We start from the raw sequence: 25525 nt of genomic DNA, 5'->3' as shown, positions 1-25525 counted from the left end.
GGTAGTTATCAAAGTGAGATCTCCATTGTGCAAAGGATTCACCACAGTGTGTAGGTAAGAAAAAAGCATCTTCAAAGCACCTCTCTGCTCACAAGAACCCACCAGGACAGGAATTAAAAATATAGAGCAAGGCTACTCTGTTTTTAATGGCAGTTACTGATAATCGTTACAGACAATTCTCAGGCAGCAGCATACCAATCCCACCTTTGCCAGGCAGGTGCTGTACTACACCACACGGCTGTGCTGGAGAACTCTAACGTATACAGGAGCTTTATATGCGGACTTTGAGGAAACAAATTGTTCGTGATATCCAGTGAGGTTAAGGGAAAATTTACTCCTACTCTGGATTCAGATCAGTATTTGCCATTCATTAAGAGTAGCAGTAGAGCAGCCAGTTGCCAGTTGTAAGATAAACTGGTCTGGTTGCAGTAATTACTTTGAAATACAAGCTAGCTGTCATAGGATTAAGAACACATTGGGGAAAAAATAGTATTTCTGATTTTCATCCAGGTGTTTCTTGCAATGTTAGAAAAAGGTCCTGATTTTAAGGTGAGCAGAGTTTACCAAAGAAAAGAATAGTATTGGTGGGATTGTGCCTAATAAAGAATAAGAAAGGGTGGTCAGCCATAAACACCTCTGTGAGGGGAAGAGACCTGTTCACAATGACCGCTCCTGTAGCAGCAGCTGCTACGGTGCCTTCCTCATTGACTTCCACATACGTCTTGTGGACAACATTTGACAGCACCAGAGATTTCACAGGTGACAATGCAGAAAGATCAGCTTTTTCATTGAAGATGTCAGTCATTCCCATCGCTTGTAATACCTCATTGAGGTTAAAGGTGCCTTCGAGCTTGAAACGGGGAAGGTACACCTCCACTGTTGTCTCAAACATATGCTCTGAAGAAGACCACAGCATTAAATTTTCATAGGTCATTGCGCTTTCAATCTAGAAGACAAGGAAATTAAAGAGTTTAGAGTAGGTAAGCAGCTTTGAAAAGTTTAGATTCTTGCCCAGCTTTAATCCAGACAACCAACTTTTGGGCCAGTTTAGCCATAGTCCACAGCCTTACCTGTTCCAGCCCACCAGCAGATCCATCAGCCATGTCTCCTGGCAGAAGGATGATCATACTCAGTGACTTCTGAGCATAAGGCAGTTCAAGCACCTGAGTGCCCAGCTCCTCGATATAACCTAATTTAAACATGCCTTTCTGATACATCATCTGCACAGGCTTCCTCTCATTCTGTTTAAAAGAAAAATAATTCTATTTAAAAGAAAGCTTAAGTCTTTGTTTGCAGCAGTAATTGTTAGGCACAATGTTTTTCTTTATTTTCTTGCATCTACAATGTCACACAAAACATCAGCTTTGACATGTATATATAAAGGGGTAATTCTCCTGGGGGGAAAAAAGGAAAGAAAAGAAAAAAAAAAAAAAAGAAAACAAGAAAACACATTTTTCTGCAATTGATCAGCTACTGAAGTGGCTTAATATAGTCACTGTATGGCCAGCCAAACAAGCTGATGCTAACTGGATTTGCAAGTCTTAGTTTGGAATGGGATAAAGAAGAAATAGCACTACAAGAATCAGGCTGGCATTTATCAGGTAGGTTGTTTAGGCAGGAAGTAGGAAGTAATAGGTTAAGAGCAAAATCATAGTTTTTTTTGTTTGTTTGTTTGTTTTATTATTTGTGCATATGTGTGTGTGTGTGCATGTGTGTGATGGGGTTGTTCAAAAGATGTATAAAGGTTCAGGTATCATTTTACTGTTAGTTAACTTCTTATCTAGCTTCTAAAGCAGTCAAAGAAGCATATGAGTAGATGACATTTTCAGAAGAAAATCCTGTTAATATTGATTAGCATATGAAGAAAAATACATAGAGCTTCTCTCTATCTCATAGTTCCTCTGACTACAGCATTGCTCCACATGTTCTCAGCTATATGCCATTTTCAGTTTCTGTATTTAAAGCCACATCTTAAATATTTCCAAATATGTCACAAATGTAAGTCACCAATATTATGGTTTCTTACTGGTCTCTTAACAATGCTGCGCAACACTATAGCAATATGTGTTTTCCTGGCCTTTTGTTTTGATAAGTAAGGAACACATGAAAGACACTTTTAACCATACAAAGCTCTTCAACATAAGATCAAAATTAAATGTGTGTTCTTTGTTGGTTTGTTTGGTTTGGGTTTTTTTTGTTTGTGTTTGTTGGGGATGAGAACTAACAAAATATTAGTGAAACATATGGAAAGAATTTAAAACTGAATTAAATGAAAGGAAAAGGGCTGAATGTCTTTTTTGAAGACATCTGTTAGACTTAACTTGCACAATACTTGGAAGAATGTGCTTGTTAAGGAGTTTGCTTGGCAATCATATTGACAATACCTGAGTTAAACAGCAAATGCTTTGATGACATACATAAGGAACTAAAAAATGGAAAAGGGGACTAAAAATTAAAATATATTGAAAATAAACTTTTAAACATTGCAAATACAATAAATGAAATGCTCTAGGAGAATTTTTCCTATTTTTAAATTCAGTCTGCATATTTGTTGCTTCTTAATATCTGGCCTATTTTTTTTTTTTTGGTTTGTTTTAACCTATCAAATGCATAGCTCATGTTAAAATGTATTGAACCAGGATGGCCAATCCTTGTTAAAGCCAGGACAACCCCTTGGAGCCAGTATGAAACAGGATTTTAGAACTGGCTTCCATCCATGTAATGACTACTTGGTTCAAAATTGCTGATCAGGGCTTACACATGTGTTTTGCCAGCTGTTGAAGCAAAATCCTGAGTTGTTGCAATTTCTGAGGCTTGCACATTTTTTTCAGTAAAGGTTTTGTTTTACTGTGAAAATCCCTCCTGCTATCTCTGCCCAACAGGAGAGGCAGGTTAAGTTCTCAGCACACTCACACCTTCCTCACAGCACAGCTGAACCCCCTGGACGTTGTGCTTCTCGGTTATGCTTACAATGCTCACAGTATTTAGGGTAAATAAAGTTGAGATTTACAGGAGGCAGATGTACCTGATTTAGTTTAAAATCTCTCTGAACTGTATTTTTTCCTTCAAACTTGTGTTCCCAGGACGCTTTGAAGTAGATTACATTCACCAGCACCAGAACTGCATCCGCATCAATCATTCCAGAAGCAAAGAGTTCCTTGATTTTACCTAAAGGAAATTTTGGAAAACACAAGTATTTGTTAGCCATTGTTAAGACTATGGATTGAGATTTAATTACTTGTCTGTGAAGTTAGCTTTGGAGAAGCTTAGAAAACCAACTGTTTGTTTGTTTAAAGGACTGGGACAACATAGGCAAACAAATGGCAAATTCCTCAGCAACATTACCTGGCAGTGGCCTGTTTGGAGCAGGAAGGGGCATGGGACCACCGTCCTGCCCAAATCTGTGCCATCAGTAACAATATATACATACCAGGTGGCACCCTTCCATTGGAAAGAAGACATCACTGATTTCTGTTTACATAAGGGTATCTTTCCCTTTGCACTAAGCTCAGCTGTGGAGTGTTGACTCTCTGCACAGACGTTGATAGCATAGCTTTTGGTCTTGCTTTGTTTTACCTTGTGTCTTATTTTCAACCCAAGCATTAATTTTTAGTATGGCTGCTTCAAGATGCATTTGAAAGTCCACTGTTTGCAGATCTGCTCCATACAATTTCTTGCTGCACATTAGATATTCCTTTAAAACAAAATAAAAGTTAGTCAAATCTGTTCAGCATTTTTTCCCTTTCCAAACAAATCAATGATTAAGAACTATTTTAGAAATGGGGCCAGTCTTGTGGACTCCATACAACAAAATTTTGCTTTGGAAACTTCAATTATCAGAAGTTTATTCAGAAAATCTTTGAAGAAGAGATAATTATTCTAATGCATAGGCAAAAAAATGCAAATAGATAAAAAGAAAGCCGTGAGAAGTCTTCCCATGGAAAACTGCATAGCTAAGGTCCAGAAAAAAAAAAAATAGAGAAAGTGCAAGATGTGTTGTCTGATGCTCTGTATCCAAATCGTTTAGCAGAAAGCAACAACAAAAAACAATGAAGCAAAGATGTAAAGAGCAAAGAGCAAGATATCCCCTAAGCAGCTCACAGATAGCTTGAAAAGGCCATTTTGGGCCATAGTCATACCTCTGGCCGAGTGTAGACATATGTCAAAAGTGAAAAGCCTCCTGCTCTATTTTTTTTTTTTTTTTAAACAGAAGCCTTGCAAACTGACACTCTTGTCTCTTCCTTCCCCAACAGCCCTAAGAGGCACAGCTCCAAAAGCACACCGGGTGATCAAAAATACGCATGAGGGAGCAACAGTGAGGCTTACGGTTACAGGGAAGCTGGAGGTCAGGCCACAGCAGTCATGAGATGTAGGTAACTTACCTGCTTCAGTTCAAAATTTTCTTGTAGAAAGAGATTGCTGGCCAGGTTTAGCACGTAGTTTTTGCCAAGGCTTTGTAGTTGTAGAAGCAGTGCATGGAAAGCTTCGTGGTTAAGATTCCCGTCTGTGTTACACTAGGAATATTTCAAACACAGTAATTGTAAAGATTCTTCAATATAGCTTTGGTTGTTAATTTGCATCCTAGTTAGGTTACATTATAGAGCCAATTACTGTTATATCGATTTTTAAATCCAGCTAATCTATACTCAGCTAATCTAAACTTTGAAGCCTGATCCTCCTTTGTCCAGAGGCTCTTGTATTGACTTCATGGCAGGCCTGGCCCGTAAGAAGGAAACACCTTGTGTCAGCCATTTCCGAGCGGATCAGACAGACTTTCTGCGTGTGATCTTGACTCCCTCCAGTGGAAGTCTCTGGTGCTTTATATCTAGTTACCATGAAGTGAAGAAAAGGCTCCTGTGATACACATCTCGGGACTTACCTGGGAGGAGAGGGAAGACCGTCTTTCCTGGCTTCGTTTTGGCTTGTTTTCTGGAACTGCACTCTGAGGCTCAGACCCAAGGCTCGTTCTTCCCGCAGCATTGCTGAAGTGGAGCACCTACAGTTGAAGAGGCCAAATTAAGGCAATTGTAACTGGGGTAAATGCTTTGTCCTTGTTTGAAAGATTTGCTGTGCTGTCACGGTGATTTATGAAAGATATTTTCTCAGCTTCAGTCAGGCTGAAAAGACAGACTTGAAATTGTCCATTTATTCATATTCAAATTCACATGTCTAGTAATGAACCAACAAAAACATGCATGTAGTCCCCCCAAATGCTACTGTCCTCCACTTCAAAATGTTTACGTGTGATTTGCATTTTTATTGCTACAGTTACCTAAAATTTCAAAACGAAAAATTGCCTCAGGCAGAGAGACAAAGCTGCTTTGCTTTGCACACAAAACTGGCCTATTACAATCATTTATACTCTTTTCATCAGCTTAGGAAATGTACCGAAGCCATAGTGCTCTTGATGGAAACTGCTCCTTGTTTCTACTGTGCAAACATCTCACTGAAAAATTTCCAGGTACTTCTCCGTAATAATAACGTTGCAGCATACAAAGTCTGAAGCTTTTTATGGGGAATACTGGATCTCCATTGATTTCCTAAACATTTAAGCAGAAGTTTCTGGGAACCTCATAAGGAGGACACATCTCCCTTAGCTGCGGGTGACCCAGTGGTCAGACTGTGTCTGCCTGCCTGCACCCACACTTCCAGGGATCTCACAGCAACCACAAGAGAAAACACCTGCCCGAAATTTTGAAACCAAGGCTGGGGAAAGACCAAAGTGTCCAGCTGTGGTGTACCACCTCCTCTCTTACCCCACACTCCTGAATTTGCACAGGAGCATGCGGCAACTCATACAGGCAGATGGCAGGGATCGTGGCACTTCAAGACAACACCTGAGCTTGTATTCATGCTTCTTTCCTAAGCACACGTCATGCTGCAGTGCCCAGCATTTCCATTAAGAGAACAGCAAGCCATGTGGAAGCATTTCAGAGTGTTTCATTGGTACTTACTTTTTCTATCTGAGCGGCAGTGTTGTTTCTTGTCCCCAGATGGATCAGGGCAAGGGCTACAGAGATGCTTGTTGGAGAGAAGAGGATGTTTTGGCCTTCTTCTGTTTTGTTGAATTTATCGTAGAGATCAAGGCAAAATTCAGTAATTGGTCTAGAAATGGAGCTCATTGTGAAGCCAGCAGCTGACTGGGAATGAAAGAAAAAAAAAAAGGAAAAAAAAAAAAAAAAAAGGGAAAAAAAGAGAAAGGAGAAATGTAATGCACTTGTTGCTTAGCTAGATCTTAGCTAGATCACACCGCAAAGTATCTGTCTGCCCTAAGATCATCCCATAGCTGGTTGCTACATAACAGAAGTTTGCTAAATTCTGAAACAGACAACTTTTCACACATCTGCCAGCCCATGCTCACACGGACACACCAGGGTCTGGGAAAGGGATCCACACTTAGAAAGGACTGTTTTTCTCTCCTATCCCCTGGTGTATCTTATTTCTTCTGTAAGAGAGAGGTTGCAGTATTGAAATCAGTCAGCTGTGGATTGTCCTTCTACAGACTGGTTTGATGTATACAGTCCTATCAACTCTTTCCTCTTGTAACAACAAATGATTAGTGACATATTAGGGTGACAGAAATTATCCAGGTGTATAACCATGTCTTTTTACCTGAGCTGCAGTATGACAGATTCAAACAACAGATCTATAAAAATAAAATTGCTGTGAATTAAAGGTTTTCATATGTGGAGTCCTTAGCAGCTATGGAGACTATACTACATATGGAAACATGAACAGTTTGCAATACACTTTTTCTGTCCTTATGGATTTGACAGGAACCGCAGTTTCAGACAGATAAATGATGGAGGTTTTAGAAATGAGGGTTTTAGAAAGCGCTTACTAGTCCTTTGGGGAAAGAACTGAGAAGCTTTTGTGTGGATACCAGTGGGAGCACACAAGTTTTCTCAAAATACTATTGAAAAAAAAAAAAAAAAAAAAAGAACCACATCAGTTTTAGAGTCCAGCAAGTGATATTCTGGACAGCACACCAGAAAAATGTGGAAAGCAAAGTATCTTCATGCCTGCTTGTGGACATAGAGATAAGTAGCTGTGGCCTGTGTTACAGAAAGATACGTTATTTAGGGGAAAGTACCCAGCCACAGTATGGAGAGAAAGCCCTCGCGTCTCCCACAACACGGGTCTGGCTGGCTTTAGCTTTCAGCCTGCTTTGGGACAAGCTGGGTATGGGTCCACAGCAAGTTGCCAGAGCTCCTCTCAGCTGCAAAGGTGGGTGAGTGCACAGCCAGCTGATTGTGCCCACTCCCTGCAGAAAGCCATGGCACAGCAGGTGCTCCTTCTCAGTCCTGTGCCAAGGATGCAGACCGCATGCTGACTCTACCTCAGTCATGAGCCAGACACAAACTTTTCATCAGAGGCCAGGGCTCAGGCACCAGGAGAAGTTACCGGGGTGTAACAATTTGCTGTGGCTCAGCTGAGCTGCAGCAATTGTCTGCACAAACCATCTTAGCTCGCAGCAAGTGCCAGACAAGGGGAAAGAACTCAGCCGCAAAGAAAATTGCTGTGGTGGCTTGGAAGAGCTGAAAAGTCAAGTTGCTGAATATGTGAAGGTGCCACATGTGGCAAATGTGGAGATAATAAGCGCTTCTCCATGTTTCTGACTGGTGCTCTGTGGAAGGAACCTGTGATGTTGAAATAAAAAGTTTACACATTTCATACTGAGACATTTGGTTTACCCCGAAGTCCAGAAGTGTTTTGTATGAAGACCTAATACAAATGGCCAAAACAGAGGAGAAACACTAAACAGATACTCTGAACAAGAAAATTAAAGATGAGTTATATCTCATTAAGTCTGAAAACAGCTGTTGTAGAGCACTAGCTGTTTGCTGCCTAGGATGAAATGCTGTTTTCATTTTACTTTTAACAGCATAGTCATCTTACCACAAGAAAAAGGCACTGCAGCAATAATATCTCTTTTCTTCCACCTTCATTAACTATTACCTGTAACCTTCTGAAAACAAAACTCAGCACTTCTTTGGTGTTGAAGTTTGCATTGCTCCGCTTTCATAGCCGGTGAAAGATCTAAAATGGACCTGTGAAAATGTTTGCTGTGAATGTAGGTCATGATGCATACCGTAGGTGTGTCCAGACCTCAGGAGGAGTCAAGAAGACAACAAGAGTTAATGAACTTCCTCAGCAGGAGGGAGGTACCTCCACCCCACCCTGCAGGGAGAACACCGACTGCCAAGCACAGAGGGAGAGCCTAGGAGCTGGAAACAGGTTTTAAAAGCAAGCACCTGGCACACAGAGGTGTCTGTCTGTTCATTTAGAAAGAGCAGCAGACTGTCTTGAGAGTGATGTCCAGGTACAAACATTACAGCCAACTGCACAGCTTTGAGCTGTGAACTCCTTGCAGGGCTGCCCTGGAAAGCCAACACAACAGTGTGGGGTGAGGGCTGGAGGAGGTGCTTTCTTACTAGAGAACATTCCTAATGTAAATTTGGGGAGGGTGCAATTTCACATCATTAAGCCATGCGCGTAGTCTGTGTAATCATTCAGTCAGTGAGAGCTTTGGAGCTACCACAAGGACAGTGGAGTTTGGAGAACACCTAGGTGTTGGGCAACTGATGGAAATGTTACCCCGAAAAGCTCTTGGAGTAAGAAGGAGAGAAAATGTAAGATCAAAAGAAATGTTCCAGGAAAATCATAGCTGCAGTTCTGCAAAAAGTGTTTGCACAGGACAATAGTGTTAGTGCAGAGACAGCAAGCAGGGCTGCAGCTTTACAGCTGATGAAGGGAGATGCTTTGCATGATGGCTCATTAGCGTTAGCATAGTCCAGCAGATGGAAATTGCTGGCGCTGTTATACGTGACAAAAAGCTACCCAGGAAAAGAGCCTCCATCTGAAGAAACAACCACACACCAGAAGCTTTGCAAAGGTGACAAAAGTTCTTCCATGGCTCCAAAATGGAGAACACTCCTTTTCTACAGCTATTCACACTCTGTTCTCTCTTCAGAGTTTGTTTTAAGCTAAGAGTAGGTGAAATCAAGAAAAAAATAAAATCCTCAAAGAATGAAAAGCTGTGCTCAAAACTGTCATAATTAACAGGTATATTGGAGTATATTATGCAGTCAGCAGGAGGAGGCAGTAAATAAGGTGTGGATGCTAGAAGAGTGGTAGCCTGTTGGTTTTTTTTAAGGTAATTCTATATTTAATACAAGGTAAAGAAAGAAGGAACCTGTTTTCCCTGGCGCTGCATGATAATTCCCATTGAGTACTTATTTTCTCTGCCTCCCATGAAGGTGCTTTAATGCACATTTATTTCTCATACCCAAAGGAAGAGAGAATTGGCAGAAATTACGTGTCTGTCCTAGAAAAGGAGAACATGAGAGAGAATACAGACTCCTCACTTGCAAAACCTATGATTGGTAGAAGTTACTTTCTAATTTTTCATGACCATTCATACAAAAAATTTTCCAAGTATATGTCTGCTCATTTGGAGTTAAAGGGACAAACAACACACAAGAAAAATGAAATTTCCTGTAATACAGAAATTCTAATCATCCCCATGCAATGCAAAACATTCCCAAAGTAACATGCTTTAAATTATAAACCTACACATTTCAGCAAAAAAATAACTTTTCAAGGGAAATGTTACCAAGTGCATTTTCCAAGCATCTTAGCCCATAACACTGCTGCTTTTATACCTGAAAAGGCTTTTTTTTTTTTTTTTTTCTGGCTGCTTCTATTATTTTACGTCTGTACCTCCAGGATGTGTCTTTTCTACTTCTTTCTAGGCCAATGATTCCTGTACGTTATGGGCCTATTATGGGCCAGTGGCAAGCTGTTTGCTATGCCTGTGTGCAGTTGCATAGCTTCTCAGCAGGCTTTTAAACACCACCGCCAAAGCCAGAAGTGAATATGTTGATAGTGGAGACTAGCATCCCCATTACCAAAACACACAAACACTCCACCCTCCCTATTTTATGTAGTCATTGTTTAAGAACATAAACAACCCTGTCAGCAGGGACCAGGGTACAGAGGAAACACCCAAGCACCCAGCCAAAGACTTGCATGCCCTCTCTTGTCTAGTGAACGTTTCAAGGCTTTTTCTCGTGCCACGGAAACCTGAGCAAAGAGGGAAAATTCATCTGTTCCTCTTAATTTGCAGGTGAGATTGCTCAGGTCATCAGTGCCATCATTTCCTGGGAAGCCTATTCCTACCAGAGCGGGCAGGGGTGCTCTGAAACAGCCTGTTCCTCAGCCCTTCTGGAGACCTAGGCAGAAAAGCACCTGCTCCTGGTATAAACCACTTAGCTGTTCGGTCCCGTGGCAATTATAGCTCTCTGACCAGGCATAGAGGCCCTGGGGAAATTTTATATTCAAAAGTCTGTGAAATTGAAGCAGGCAGCTCTAGATTCGTAGCTTTGGGAATATGTTCCTGAATTCCCAGCTACCACCCACTGAGGACCACCTCCCTTGGTGGTAGCTCTTAAGTCACCTGAATTTTAGCACTGGCTTTTTGCTGCCTCTAGCCTGTATAAATATCTCCTTCTTTGTCCCATCTGTAAACGTTATGCTTACTTTACCAACCTTTAGACTGCTTTGGATCTGCCAAAGGAAAAAAAAATCACAAGTTATTTTTGAAGCAAAAATAATTTTTTACCTTCTTGCCAAAGAGGTTAAATGAAGAGCACGACAGCTGAGATCTGGAGCACGTCCCTGTGAATATCGTATTATAAACTTCTCCCACTCTCTTGTGGGAAAGTTCAGCCTCTAACCAATTGTTGATAAATGCAGCGTGTTGCAATTTAATGCAAATGTCATTGTGCAGTTTCCTGCAGAAGACCAGGAAACCTATCTCTAGCAATATGCTAACAGCACTCCTCTTGAAGCTGCCCGACGAGTTTGGCAGGAGATATCTATGGGCAACATCTCCTGACTGCAGAGCCGAGTCATCTGCAGCTGGCACACTGAGCATTAGTGCTAGAGATCCATGGCTGTAATGCTGCATAGAATCCCCTGTGGATGTGGTGGGGTCTGGGCTGGACGCTGGGATGTGCAGGGTTCGTGGCAGGATTCAGAGAACCCGTGTTTGGAGCTGAGCTCACTGGCAGACACAGAGCACATGAATGGGAAACACGTGAGCTTTATGTTGCCTGCAGCCATTTCTCTCTCTCAGGTACAGAGCCAGCTTTATGTGTTTGGAAGGATTTTAATTAGAGAGGGGAAGAAGTATTTCCTTGAACTGTAACAGGAATCCCCAGCCAGGGGGTATTCTTTTAAATCTCTGGAGCTAAGAACGAAAGCAAGCCAGGAGAGGCTGATCACATAGGTTATGTCCCCAGCATGCAGTGAGACGCAAGCAAAGAGATGGGAAGCATGGAGCTGCACAAGTATTTGATGTCTCCTCACCAGCACCACTGAGCTCTGCTGCAGCACTGGGTTAGGGCAGCAGGATTCAGGGGTCAAGATGAAGTCCTCTCAGGCTGTACGTGGCTTTGCAACCCCGATTTTTTTCTCTCTTTCCTTTCTCACCCTTTTTCCTATCAAGCATAAAACTGTTTCCAGATTCGTAAGATATATGAGGGATCAGACATGGTAAGGGAAAGGAGAAATAAGGAAGAAGATCTCCCAGCCCTGTCTTGCCCTTCCCATACTGCCCTTCCAGGTGCAGGGCTGAAGCTGGACCACTCTCTCCCTCCAGCCCAGCTCCCACCAGCTTTGCTCCTCCCTGCTTCTCTGCCAAGGTCTCAGCCCAGCTGCCAAGGCTCCACTGCCCAACAGAAAAGAAGGCTTCATAAATAATGTGAAATATGGTAATAAAATGGGCATTCTTTTTATTGTATTATTTTCCACACTTTTTTATTTGATTCCATTTGGTATGCACTTCTTTGCTTGCTTTTCCAAAATTCATGTTTCTGTAGTGTTTTTCTTTGTTGTTGTTTGTTGTTTTCTTTTGGTCTTCTTGCTCATTTCTTTTTCTTTTTTTTTTTTTTTTTTTTTAATTTTGAATTTATTTATATTTCTTTCCATATATTGCCTTACCCCTTCTGTTCTCCACATCCCTTATCTTCTGCCTTTATGAGTCCTAGCTATTTTCCAGTGACTAACTATTTTTGAGTCTTGTTCACTACTTTCCTTCTTCCAGCCCCTACGCTTTCTCCGTCCCTCTTCTAATAACACTGTTCCTCCACTTGTTGCTTTTATTTACTCTGTATATTCCCTCAGAACTCCCTTGCCATCTGCTTAACCACTTTGACATGTCACCGTATGAACAAATTCTGTCTTTTCTAAGCCCTTGGGAGTTCAAAACTGCACGGCCTTTCCAGTGAGGAAACTCCAGTTGTTTGTACACAGCATTTTTCAAGTTCCCAAACCCACTGCCCTTCCCCGTAGACAATTCCTGCTACCGCAACACACTGAAATGTATCGGCTCTCTTCTACAAAACGCTGGGAGCAGGAAGTGAGCAATGACTATGCAGCTGAGCAAGTGGTGAGGTGACTAGACACATAACACCGCAGTTTGCAACTGCCTGCAAAAGCCAGCTGTGGCTTGCTTTTTTCCATCAGGCCAGCCACCCATCATTGGATAGCAATGCTGTGTTGAAAGGTAAGGTGGAGTAACTTGGCAACCTGAGCAAGCCCTCACCTATGTTCACTTTCTCCATCGTAGCCAACGCCTTCCAGCACGTAAGCATTTCTATACACAAGCTCCCACACACGTTTTCCCATGTCCTCCCATGCAGTTTCTTGCCCGTGGCCCAGAGGCCAGAATGGGCAGAACTGAGCAATGCTCCATAATGGCATTTTTCACATCAGCAGGAGCCCTTCTGATACCTCCCCCTCACATAAATACGTTTTACCTTGGGTCTCCTAAATTTCCATAGGACAGGAAGGGTCTAGGAAACAGGACTGGTACACCAGAGTGCAATTTCTAAATAGAACAAGGATTGCACAGCTCTTCTTTTTGGCTATACGAGGTCCAGTACACTAAAAGCATGAGGCTTCAGGGGCTCGTGAACACAGATTACATCACATCTCTACCTGCAACTGCACTTTCTGGCCCACCATGGGCTTTTTGGCCCTAGTTTGTGTTGCAGCTCATCTGGTCACTGTCTATGCTTAAGACAGTGCTGTGGTGCAAGCCTAACATCTTATCCAAATCCATTTACTAGGCATTAGCATATTATATAGTATTAACAAAGCATGATTAAACATTAATCTAGGCCCCTTTGGGCCTGCTAGTAGGAAAAAGGAAATATGGAAAGACGTAGAGAGAAGAAGCAGAATGGAAAATGAGCCAGAGCTTTTCATGACCAATAAATGGGTTTGCCTTCTGTAGGCTAAGATAGCTTATTATCTGAAATATCTGCTTGCCTTGCATAGGCTGGGATACCTTGGCATTAGTCAGGAGCTGAAGAAAGATAGGCCACACCTTGAGGCAGCGCTCCTGTGTGCTTTCATGGGATAGCCCTTCCTGGCAAAGGTATCGACAAGGAGCTCTCTGAGATATGCTTACGTAAATGTGAGTGGATGCAGTAAGCGATCTGATCAGCTGTTAAACAGAGTATGAGCTGCACTGAATGAAGACTGGCTCCTGCGCTGGAATATTTTCAGAATCTGGAAAAGCTGAGAGAGTGATATCTGGGCTTTTCTCCTTCAGGAAATCTCATCCAGGCAGAAAAAGAGGGATGGGGAGATCTGCCAGAGGTTTTCATCAGTCTCGCAATAGTAGCAGTAAGTGGGATACAGCCTGCTGGATACCTGGAACTACTAGACCACAGGTCACTGTCCAAATACAGACAAACTGTACAGATGGCAGGCAAGTAGTCCACCTTACCTACGTACAGACTGCCTGTGAAGCTGCTAGTCAACTGCCAACCCCACGCGTGATGCCCTGACCTATGGGAGAATCAGTAGACACCACAGTGATGACAACTCTACATAACTTCAATCCCATCCCCTAAAAGAGATCAGACTATGATGGATCATATAAAACATTTTCCAGACACCCAGTTATCACTGAAGCTATTGAGCTAGTAAAGATATTTGCAGACAATTCCCTCTTAGACAGAATGGACTGAAAACTAATTGTTATTTATTGGATTCTGCCTCTGATTTCTATCCATGTTTTGGAACACTTGATAAACATCAGTGAAGACCCCCAAATGTCTGCATGGACTCAATTCCCATTGCTTTTGGTAGGAATTAGTCCCCTCAGTACCTTCAAAGATACAGGTTAATGACTCCAGTTAACCCTCCAATATTAAAATGTGTTAGATCCCATTAAAGGCCTGCAGGAAGCAAACTGGTGAAAGCATTTAATCATTGTCACTAAAGGCTACTCATGGTTTGGTAGGGTCAAACAGCAAACAGAACTCTCTCCAAATTCATAATAGCCACTGTGCTGCTCTCTGGTGAGAGAATAGAGGAATATGTACTAGAGGTTGCATGTTCCCATTTAGAAATCTCTTTCTAGTTTCTTTCAAAAGAACCAAGAGGAATACCCAGTTAAAATGACCCCTTTTGGAGGAAACGTAATTGAATTCACTATATATTTTGACCAGTTAGTAACATACTCCTTACTGTGAGCTATTATCATGTGGTCCAAAAGGGCAATCCAGACACAGATTTAGTTTTCTTTCTTTTTTTTTTTTTTTTTTTTTTTTTTATCTTGACTTGGTGTGCTAAGCAAGTCTGTTCATTTCAGTTCCTATTATTTATTTAAGGTCAAAAGTAAATAACAACAGGCTGACACTGGAGGTACTGCAGACATTTGACACAGGTTTTGTAGTGCTTTATTCTGAACAGTGGTTAGGTAAATCAGTACTGAACATATGCAGCAGGAAGTCTTTAGATAGAAATGAAATCTAATTACCATGATATCATGTGGAATTTGTAGACTGGTAATTACCATGTTAATCTCACTCAGGTCGATGTCCTTATTTCCTGTACCTCTGAGGTTAAGTAATTGTGTGGAGCCTCCTTTAATGCTGAATCCAGAACTAGAACTGACAGATAATCTGTGCCTGAAAATTGTGGCACTTCTAGTATTAATCCATCCAATTTCTATGCTAGAATTGCATAACTTTCTTTTTCTCAGGATATATATAACAGGGCTCCTCTTAGCTGCAGTGAACAGGTCCCCTCTGCCATGTCTGAAGGAGAATGAGTGAAAAAGTCCCACAAAGTAGAGTCCAACCTCTCCAGCCTATAAACAGATGGAGCTCATGCAGAAGAGTGTTCTGGGTGTATATTCTCATTGCCTCTTGCATCCATAGGTGCAGCTGCTGTTTCACAGATGCCATCTCTGGTGCTAGCTGCACTGCTTCACTGTATGTTAGCAGGGTCCAGCAGGGCACCCTGGACCACCAGACTGTAGCCAGGTACAAGAGGAGGGCTATCACACCATGTGTCCACGTTTTCCCCTTTTTGGCAGTAGGAATCCACAGTGTGGGTCTCAAGGGAGAGTGGAATGAAGCTCTTCCTCCCAGAGCCCCTTCCAACTCTCAGTCTTTCAAAAGTAGGCTCTCAGTTCACTTTGTTTTGAGAGAAAGATGTCAGAGGAACAGAATATAATTATGGCTGAGGCTGGGATACCTGGTAAAATATCATGTGTTCTCCACAGTGGGAATCCTTCAGCTTAAGGGGATGAAGCAAAAATAGAGAAATGAGTTGTGCTGCATATGTAGAGTACATAGCATTACCCTGCTGATATATAAACCTCTTAGATTTCCTTTCAAAGGTGATAGTCAGGACACCAAGCTTTACAGGAACATGCATCACCATAAATGTAATTGTGCTTTTTCATAATTAAAATGCCCTCCTTAAGGGGAACAGAATCTGCCTGAAAGAATCACGTTGCGAGTTTTGTTGTGCCTGAACAGAAAGATAAACGGATGGTCAGCTTTGAATTCATCTTTGTGTTGCAGAATCCGATATCCTGGTACCTCGAGAGACTCGCCACCTTGTTCATTTACTTCTAAGGAGACTTTGTGGATGATCTTTGACAAAACCACACCTTTGGTCTCACACATCTCAGAGAAATCTGATGCACTCTCATTAAAGACATTTGTCATGCCTAGACTTTCCAGAAGTGGCTTCAGGTCATAATCACCTTCCACGCTAAATTTTGGAAGAAATACATTCACTTTGGTGTTGGCCATCATGCTGGGATTGGTCCACTGTAATAGCGTCTCAGGGGTGAGTGCCTTTTCCAGCTGAAGACATAAAGGAACAAAAGAAATTAATATGCAGCCTAAGGAAAATGAGAACAAAAAGACCATTCTTGAACTCACCACTCCTATCACACACACAAACCAAACCAAACCAAACCAAACACACACACACACACATACACACACAAAATAAATAATAACAAAAAAAGCAACTTTTGTTTTTGAATTCGCAATGGTAGCACTCAGGATTAATTTATACTCTCAGTTATATTATTGTAAATATGATTTAATTCATAGGATGGGCTTCCAGAGCAACTCTATTGAATGTGCCCCATACAAACTTTTGCTATGCAATCATCTCAACAGCCACATGAAGGAATCCAAGAAAGACAGTCCCTACCCAGGTTACACACAGCAGACTGGCAGATCCAAAAGTCTCAGTTTATGACCCTACAGAGTAATGAAATTTCTGGTATTTGGGACAGAAAATGAGTCCAAACACAGAGCCTGCTCTTGATCTATGATGCTTCTGACTGAACAATTTTTAAATCTGGGGAAAGAGGAGGCAGAATTTGGGGCCACAACAAATTGCTATCAGGAAAGGTCTCACTTGGATTTTAAAATATGCATAATCTGTAATTTATTCCTATATATAAAAGTATCTTACAGCTCTAAAGACAGATTCCTCCTGCCTTGAAAATGCATGGACTGTTGTAGCAAATTACAAAGGAGCTTTGTGCAATCATCTGTCTTGCTCCTTAAACTTTGAAGAAAGATGAAAATATGTTCTATGATATTCACAGAGAAATGATACATGAAATATTTGTTCTTTAGGGAATGACTTGTTCTCTTTCAAATTTGTTGTGCAATTGTAATTAAAAGGGCTCCATTAAAGACACCTCTGCTCAAACTAAAATTTAGAAAAGTGTAAGGTCTTAGTAAAATAAATCACTGATACATGGCAGCTGAAAAAATGAGGACAGTGAAGTAAATAAAGACAGCACTACTGAATACCTAGTAAATATGACTTAAAGCACTGTAAGAAAAAAAAAAAATCTTTAAAATTAAATCTTTAGGCCAGATTTTCAAGGAATCTGTATTTATGTAAAGTTCATCATGTGCAACTTCTGTACTTTATACTGTCTTCTGTGCATGCTCTATCTAAAACAAAGCCTTCGTCATGGTCTCACACTTGTCCAAAGCAGAAATGATGATATTACAAATATGATATCAGGGAAAACGAAGCAGAATGAGAAGGTAAATTCTGGGGAAACTTAGTTTTGGTTTCCTTCTACATAGCTTTCTTTATTATTCATTTTTTTTACAAGCATTTTATCAGTACTGTTTTTTATTCTCACCTGTTCCAAGCCAGTTGTCTCATCTTCAATGTCTTTGGGCAGCAGAATGAGCATGCTTATATGTTTGTTAAGGCATGGAAGTTCAAGAATAGCAACATTTAATTCTTTTACATAGCCCAGGCAAAAAGTAGCTTCCAGATTCATCATTTGAACTGGTTTAGTTTCAGTCTGTAAAACACAGAGGAGACAATCTAGCACTCCTTTTAATTTACAGAGAAGACCGTGACAGAGGAAAGCTTGCAAGCTTGCATGGAAGAGGTACATTGAATCACCATCAAGGAATCTGTTGACTATCATAAGTAATGATATCAGCTTTATGAAACCCTTCCAGTAAAAGCTGCTGTCTCTGTAAAGGTGACAGCTTTCCAAAGCAAAGTGGAAGAGAATTCTACTTAATACAACAACAACAAATAGGGGATGTGCCTTAAAAGATAAATTTACCTAATATCAGTGGCCCTTCCTGCCTGTTTCACTGAAAGCTACAAATTACGCTGCCTACAGGGTACAAAGCAGCGGGCACATCTTAACAGTGAAGGTCAGGCTGTTCAATACAAGTAATTGATATTTTTGTTTAGGGGCTGAAACACAATAAGAAGAAATTTCAGGCTTACCTAAAGCCAAATGCTTTTGTTTTCGATGAATGAAACAAAACAAAACAAAAACAAAACTTTATTTCACAAGGAAGATGTGCAAACTGTTTTGTTTCTGGAGACTCATTTTAAAATTCAAATTCAATAGGAAAAAAAAAATTAAAATGTTTTAGAAAAAAAATTAAGATGTTTCACTTTTAAAATTTATTGTTAATTTTATCATCTGAAAAACTTTTTTTGGTTGAAGCTGTTGTCTGATGTGGAAACATATGAATGTTTTCAGTGAAACTGAAACTAACTCTTCTCATGCATATAATATATATATATTATTGGAACCGTCTCTTTGTCTCATAAATGTTGTCCAGTTTTATATCCTGGTTTCAAGCTGCCTGATCAAAATGTTCATTGCTGCTCACAGATTCTTAAATGCAAGAGCCCCGTGTGCTGCACCCATTTGGACCTAGGCTAAGCAGGGCTGACATGCAGAGGGCTGCAGTCCTGAGCCTGACTGGAAAGAGGGAGGTTGATGAGGATCTATCCCTGTAGAGGTGGGCATGCAGCCACACACCTAAGAGATGCACTTAAGAAGGCCTATGCTGTGTGTACATTTTTCACTAACTCTGTGGCCATGAGAAATGAAATGTTTAGTGCTTTTCCCCTGATAGTTTGGGGTTGCAGCATCTGGTACAGGCTACAGGCTCTAGGGAGCATCTACCTGTGAGAACATGCATCTCCTTGTTGCAAGCAGTGGCTGCTTCTGATCACTTGTACTTGGCAGCTATTGTTTAAATGCACTAACAGGATGGTCTGTTTTCACATTATGCTTTTGAAAGATGGATGTAAAAGCATCAGCAAACTTTTAAAGCAACATGACTAGAAAACTGGTTTAGCTACTCTTACAACATCCTATAGGTTTTGATAGAAAGTCTAGGAATGCCATGGTGATAATCAACATTTCTCATTTTCTCTTGCTGGGATTTCCTTAGCTCAAGGTTGGCAAACATTTATTTGAGTGGAAACAGTAGTCTTTATTTTTTTGGAACATACCTTGTTGATTTTAAAAGGACATTCTTTGATCTCTGCTTCTGGGAACTTCTTCATCCAGTTTGTGACAAAATAAGCTGCATTAACTAGGAGGATCTGAGTCTGGTCACTCACACTATCCTCATTCAAAATATTCTCCATCTTGCCTGTGAACATGTTTAAGCTTGTTGTTAATACAATACATTATCAACATATAAGTTGCTTTGCCTGAATATGAAAACACTTTACTGAATTAAATTGTTTGTGTACTGCACCTCGCAGATAAGAACTTTAATGCAAACAGAAATCCCCCAAAAAAGCACCTAGTCCTCCCACTGCAGCTGAATGCATAAAGTGGAATTTCGGATCAAGACAGATCTTCCAAATCATTTTTTTTTTCTTGGCTTATGTAGCATGGAATCAGAAATATATCTATTGCTTTTGCTTAGTACTTAGCAATTGTTCCCCTCCTTGCTCTGTTTTATTTTGTTTTGTTTTCAAACACTGACACAAAAGACACTGAATTCAGAGCACTAGGGATGCAAGTCCTGCTCGACGCATGAATTGCACAGGCAGTGCAACGTACTTCCCCATGGCCACCTGTGCCAGTTTGTGACAGACCAAACGTGGCCCACACACCAATGTTTTCAGTTTTGCACCACACGAGGGCAATAGGCAGCAACCGCCCCTGGAGCTACCTGCGAACAGGCTGTGCACGGGCACTGGTGTCAGATGTTTGCAAAGGTCCACAGCCAGGAGCTGTTGTTCTCCCAAACTGTCCTGCTGAAGTAGCATATGAGCAGTAGCTTTGCCCAAAGCTAATGCAAGTTCTGTCTCACATTTTTGCCTTCAGAAATGCTGCAGCAGTAAAGTTAATGATTTCAAAACACGGTAACATGGCTAATCCTCATTAATCCAAATAATAGGTGTAGGCCCACTGCTTTCACTATATATTTATTTCTAAAAGCATTAGTCAAGAGATGTCACAAGGATAAGGATCTCTTTGTTCAAAGAGGTAAGCAGCATCCCTGAGGTTAAGCCATACTCACCATCAGTTAGCTCTGAGAGAGATTTGTTGATCTTCTGTCGGGTTTCCTCAGTTTTTTCTTTGAACTCCACTAGTTCCAGCTCAGATGGAAAAGGCCTCTTTGTAGACTTGACGAAGTCCTGAAAGAGACAAGGTATCAAAGCCAACCTTGGTTAAATGCTGTTTATTCAACAGCTCTTTACACAGCCCACCACATCAGCATCCTGAGCTTCACCAAGGGGTAGTTGGAGAGTTTATTAGAAAGGACACCTAATAAATAACAGTGGGTGACAACCAGGATGCACGGACACATCCAGCAGATTGCTCCCAAGATTGTCTTTAGTCCTGCATTACAGCAGCTGCTAAAGTAACTGATACTGCAGGAGAGAGCACGATGCCCAAGTTTGAAAGGACAGGGCAGCCTTCAGTCCAGACCTGAGCAAGAGAAAGTGTTGAGATAAAGGCCAAAGGCTGCTCACATCATGCCTGTCCTTGTCGGATAAGACATTTATTGCAGTGGATGGGAATTGACCTTTGCTGTAGCAGGGACTGAAGGACAGGCAATCTGATTATAGCATCATTTAAGCAGGTAGCAAGTTTCCTGAAACATCTCTTTTAGGCTGAAGTCACCCTTGCTTGGGGCCCTACTCAACCCTGAGAAAACAGACATGACATTCTTCTCAGTTGTTTGCAAGGTTCTTAAGTTACAAGGTCAAATAACACCTTCATCACTTGTGCTGTTTCAGTAGCCAGTCTTCTGCCTCCTCGGACAGATTAAAACTACAGTTTATGCGGTAATTACTTGGGTGTGTGAAGTAGACACACACTTGCACCATCACCTTCCTTTTAAACTCCTTTTCAGTCATACTTACAATGTAAAGACCTTGATGTGGCATAGAAGTTATATTGCATTCAAAACCTACTGCGCCTACTGACCTAAAGCATATTAATGAAAGCATTGCAAGTGTGGTAATAGTTGCGTAGCTTGAAGTCAAGCAGCTCACTCACCCTCCTACAAACTTTTATGGTAGCAGAGAATATTATGTTGTTCATCATCTGAGTTTAGTAAAGTAACAGACAAAAGTGAGATAATTTATTCTGAATGAGATTGAAGCCTGACACCATAGTGCCTCAACACGTTGGCCAGGCAATTCAAGTTCTTTTCTGCAGTACTTACTGTGGTTGGACCGAGAGACTTGTCTACAAAGAGCCGTTTGACCATTTTCAGTGCAAAGAAAGAGCTGAGCTTGGAAACATCTGAAGTTACTGTTTGAAACCCGAAAGAAACATCTTTGACATCTTGTAAATGGAGCACCTGTTAATGAACATAATAAAACACTGAGCATTTTTATTTTTATTTTATTTTATTTTATTTTTTTGGTGACCTCTAAACTTTCCTAACAGCTTGGCAATGATCAATGCCAGTTTGTGACCAGAGCTGTGGCTTTTCGTATTTAAGTGAACAACACAGGCTTCTCACTGTTATTTATTACTCACCATTCATTTAGTTGACGTCCTCACAATATCTAAAAACTTGAACCTACCAAAGCTTTAACCAAACATGCTTCTCTCCTGCCAGCAGTCCAAAGAAATCCATAGAGCTGTTCATGCTAGCAATGTGACTTAGTTGATCAAACAACTGCAGAGTGGAGTCGTAATGTTTTCACCAATCTCACATTCCTATCCAAAACTCTGGAGGTTATAGGCCAGACAAATAAGGGTCCTAGTTAGTCTCCTTTTTCGAAGTAAATGACCCCTTTAAAAAATGCTCACCAGATCACCAGATTTTCTGATATCTGTGACTACCACATGACATGACATGATATTTCAGCAAAAACTGATCAGATATCTGTGTGTGTGTTGGCAGACAGAAAATGAGATGGAGGTGGGGCTGCTGACCCACACTTGGCCACCTGCCAGCTCCTGGGGATTGCAGGGCCAGTTCTAGGAAGCTCTGGGATGACCTAAAACTCTCTGCTTTCAGGTGCCTGCTTGTTGCAAGGTCCTCGATGGTGGCTGTGCCTTGGCCACCACTCAGTGTCCTCTCCTCACCTGGCTCATGGGAGCAGAAGGAAATAATTTCCCAAGCACACAGCAACAGCCAAACTCCACGAAAATTTTCTCATAAATGACTTTCTCAACTTACTTCCCTCTCCTCCAACACTTTTGTTTCTTCATATGTTACGTGCAGAAAGCCATTAGGTCTTTAAAAGACTTTCAGATGTAGAGCTTAGTGATATGGTTTAGTGGAGGACTTGTTAGTATTAGGTCAGAGGTTGGACTCGGTGATTTTGGAGATCTCTTCCAACCTAGATGACTCTGTGACTCTGTGAGTCTGGTAACTATGTCTGGGAAGACATCTTTGCTACTGAAACTTGTCTGCCTGGCAGAACTTTTAGCACAAGTTTGTTCACTGATATTCCAGAGTGAGACTGCCAATCTCACTGCTTGTGTATCCAGTGTTTAAAACCCAAGCATAATCTCATGGACAGGCAGAAGCTAGAATACACGTGGAAAATAGAAGATAATACATTTAAAATAAAATAAAATAAAATAAAATAAAATAAAATAAAATAAAATAAAATAAAATAAAATAAAATAAAATAAAATAAAATAAAATAAAATAACGTAACATAACATAACGTAAAATACATGTTCTCATCTGTATCTGTAGTCAGCACTTTTTATATACCACTTGAGAAATGTGAAACAAAAATGCACTTGTGTAACAGAACAGCATTTGTAGACATGGATATTAAGTTATTACGAGATGGTTCAAAGCAAATTGCAGACACAAGTGAAAACGAAATTAAGCAAAGGTTAATATTTTGAACTCTCCCATTATAAAGACAGTGCTTGAATTTTGAAATAGTGAGAAAGATGTGGTGTGTCATTAAATTAAAAACTAGAAAAGAAAAAAAAAATCCAGAGTTCTTTTTTAATATATTAAAAAAAAAAAAAAAAAAAAAAAGTTTGGAAAAATCTGCAATACTCTTAGACCTTTGCAGGTTTATTGCTGTGCAGCTGTGCAAATAGGACAAGGCTCATTGTAATCTGTGGGATGTGAGGGGGCACATGAGGCTGCACTCAGGCTAGGTGCCATCAGTGAATGAGAAAACACAGGGAGAAATTCCTAAAGGAGGGAAAATATATTCAAATATGTAGAACATCCCTCAGAGCCAGGTGATAATCAGAGTATAAATACATGCTGAATTTGCTTCTCATTCACCTCTGGCTAACTGCACAGACTGTGGGCACCCTCACTGGGATAAAAAGTAGCTATGTAAATCCCAGCTCTCGCAAAGGCAGCCGTGCAGTCTTCCTGCATCACAGGGCGACCTCGATCAAGTGATTGCCTCATCACCATGATGCTGCTTCATCGTGTTGTAAACCCCTCGAGCACCACAAGCTGCTTGCGAGGCAAAACACGGCTCAAGTTGTGCCTTCTTCGACTACATTTGTTTCCTCGTAGCTGTGTGGCAGGACAAAGGGGAAATGTCACAGACAGGGCAGCTAAGAATGCTTGGTAATGGCAAAATTATTTCCGATTCTGTTAAGCTTAAGCGTTCCTGAATAATCACCAAAAAAAATTATCCAGAAAATGCAGTGATCTTGGCAGTGACCTGCAGCCTCAATCAATAATGTGCTGAAAGGAGTCAAGGCTTTAACAAAACTGCTGAGGGCTCTACCATGTCACTTTCCACCTTGTACATGCTTGAGAAAGCCTTTCTCTTTACCCCAGTGATTTTCAATCTTTTTGATTGTGTGGGACCATACAGTGTGGGACCATTCAGGAATTTCAAGTGGACAGTTTGCAGCCTGTTTCTGTACTACAGTCTCAAGAATAATTAAAAAAAGCCATCTTCATCAGCCACATAATTTTGCAGCCACAGAGCGGGATGCCAGTGTCTCACCTGTTTCATCTGGTCTGCAGTGTCACCTTTCGTAGCTTTATACGCCAGAGCCAGGGACGTTGAGGTACACAGGGGGGCAAAAATAATATTGGCTGTTTTGTCCTTGTCACATAGCTTTTTGAACATGTCAACTGCAAAGGCAGTGTTTGCTAGTTGCAGAGCATCCATCGTCATCCTGAAACAGAAAAAGACAAAGATGACTTAGAGTCAGCTCCTGCCGGCCAGGTCACTGGTTTCCTTGCTGAAGGAAGTTGGACACCAGTACAGGGATGGGGCAGCTTGAGCCTACAGGGAGAATTAAAAATGGCCTGACCAAGCCTGCCCAGTTTCAGCAGCTCCTGAGGAGCTGGGAAAGTCTCATCCATGATGAACTGAAGTAATACAAGTGCTTCAGTAAAAGCTGCCACCACCAAGTGACAGCTGGCAATGCCACGTGTTATGTGGAGCCTGTATTACCAGACGCACCTGGTTAGGGTGACCCACGCACATGGAGTCAAATTGGATCGCATATGAATTTAATCTGTTTTTAATTGATACTCTTAAAATGTGCCAACCTACAAGGTACTTTGCCTATGCTCTGGGCTCTCCTGGCACACAGGCAGGCCTTTAATAGTCTTTCTTAATAGTCATAATCTTTCCTGTCTCTTGCTTCATGGCTAATTGTTCATTAAGCTTTAGCTTTGGTACTTGTCCTTCCTCCAAGGGATGATTCCCCATTCTCCCTAGCCTCGCTAGAAGTCTCCAGAAAGCTGTCTGGTCCTGTAGGATGAGATTGCCCCAGAAACTTCAGGGATTTGGCCTCCTACACAAATACTGCTGTGTGCCCACTCATCACTTACAATGTTTTAACTGCAAATTCTTTCCTAGCATTTCTTAGTAACTGCAGTTGCCACAGGGCTGTTCGCTGATCTGTGCAGGCAGGAATGGAAAGGGTGGTGCCCAAGGGACAGTCATAGTAGTCCATGTTGTGGGAAAGCCATGAAGTATTCCCATCTTCCAGACTGCTTTCAGATATCTGAAATCGTACTTTGGTGTAAGTCGATTTGTGTAGATTCAAGATAACAACCTAATCACCTAATTCCAGTCAATAGCATGTCTGGATTTAGACCAGCAAGTACACACATAATGACTCCTTTGGCATAGTGAGATTGACAGTGTCCTGCCCCCAATATCATGTGTCCCTAAAGAAAGGTAATCTGATAAATTGGTGTTGAACAACTTTGTCAAAGCTACTGAAAGGACAGGAAGGAAAAGACAAATACTGGGAAATGCTTCAAAAGAGCAAAGATTTCACAAGGAATCCAGAAAGAGTCTTCAGCACTTGCTCTCTCCAGGAAAAATGGTAAACCATTGGAATTAATATGGCACAGAAGGATGATTTAGAAGGTTCCGTTCTTATCTAAACACGTATATATGCTCATACATGTATTTCAGAGTCTGACCCTGAAGATCTAGGGGCTCCATTTTATCCTAC

The 25525-nt window shown here is 41.2% G+C and overlaps 1 protein-coding gene across 1 annotated transcript; it reads right to left on the bottom strand.

The window, feature by feature from the left end:
- SERPINB5 (serpin family B member 5) lies at window positions 1-24219 on the bottom strand (the record flags this gene model as incomplete). Its single annotated transcript, XM_084281638.1, has 15 exons — window positions 1-946; window positions 1071-1241; window positions 3026-3168; window positions 3577-3694; window positions 4383-4514; window positions 4880-4996; window positions 5955-6140; window positions 10625-10796; window positions 11619-11734; window positions 15822-16181; window positions 17498-17665; window positions 19135-19277; window positions 20160-20277; window positions 21315-21452; window positions 24052-24219. The coding sequence occupies 15 exons, from the start codon at window positions 24217-24219 to the stop codon at window positions 545-547; spliced, it is 2652 nt and encodes an 883-aa protein (XP_084137764.1). The 3' UTR covers window positions 1-544.
- Between the last annotated feature and the right edge of the window lie 1306 nt (window positions 24220-25525).

Source organism: Netta rufina, assembly GCF_964035555.1.
Source record: "Netta rufina genome assembly, chromosome: 2".
Taxonomy (NCBI): domain Eukaryota; kingdom Metazoa; phylum Chordata; class Aves; order Anseriformes; family Anatidae; genus Netta; species Netta rufina.
The sequence above is the reverse complement of the archived record's forward strand: the minus strand, read 5'-3'. Positions and strand labels throughout refer to the sequence as shown.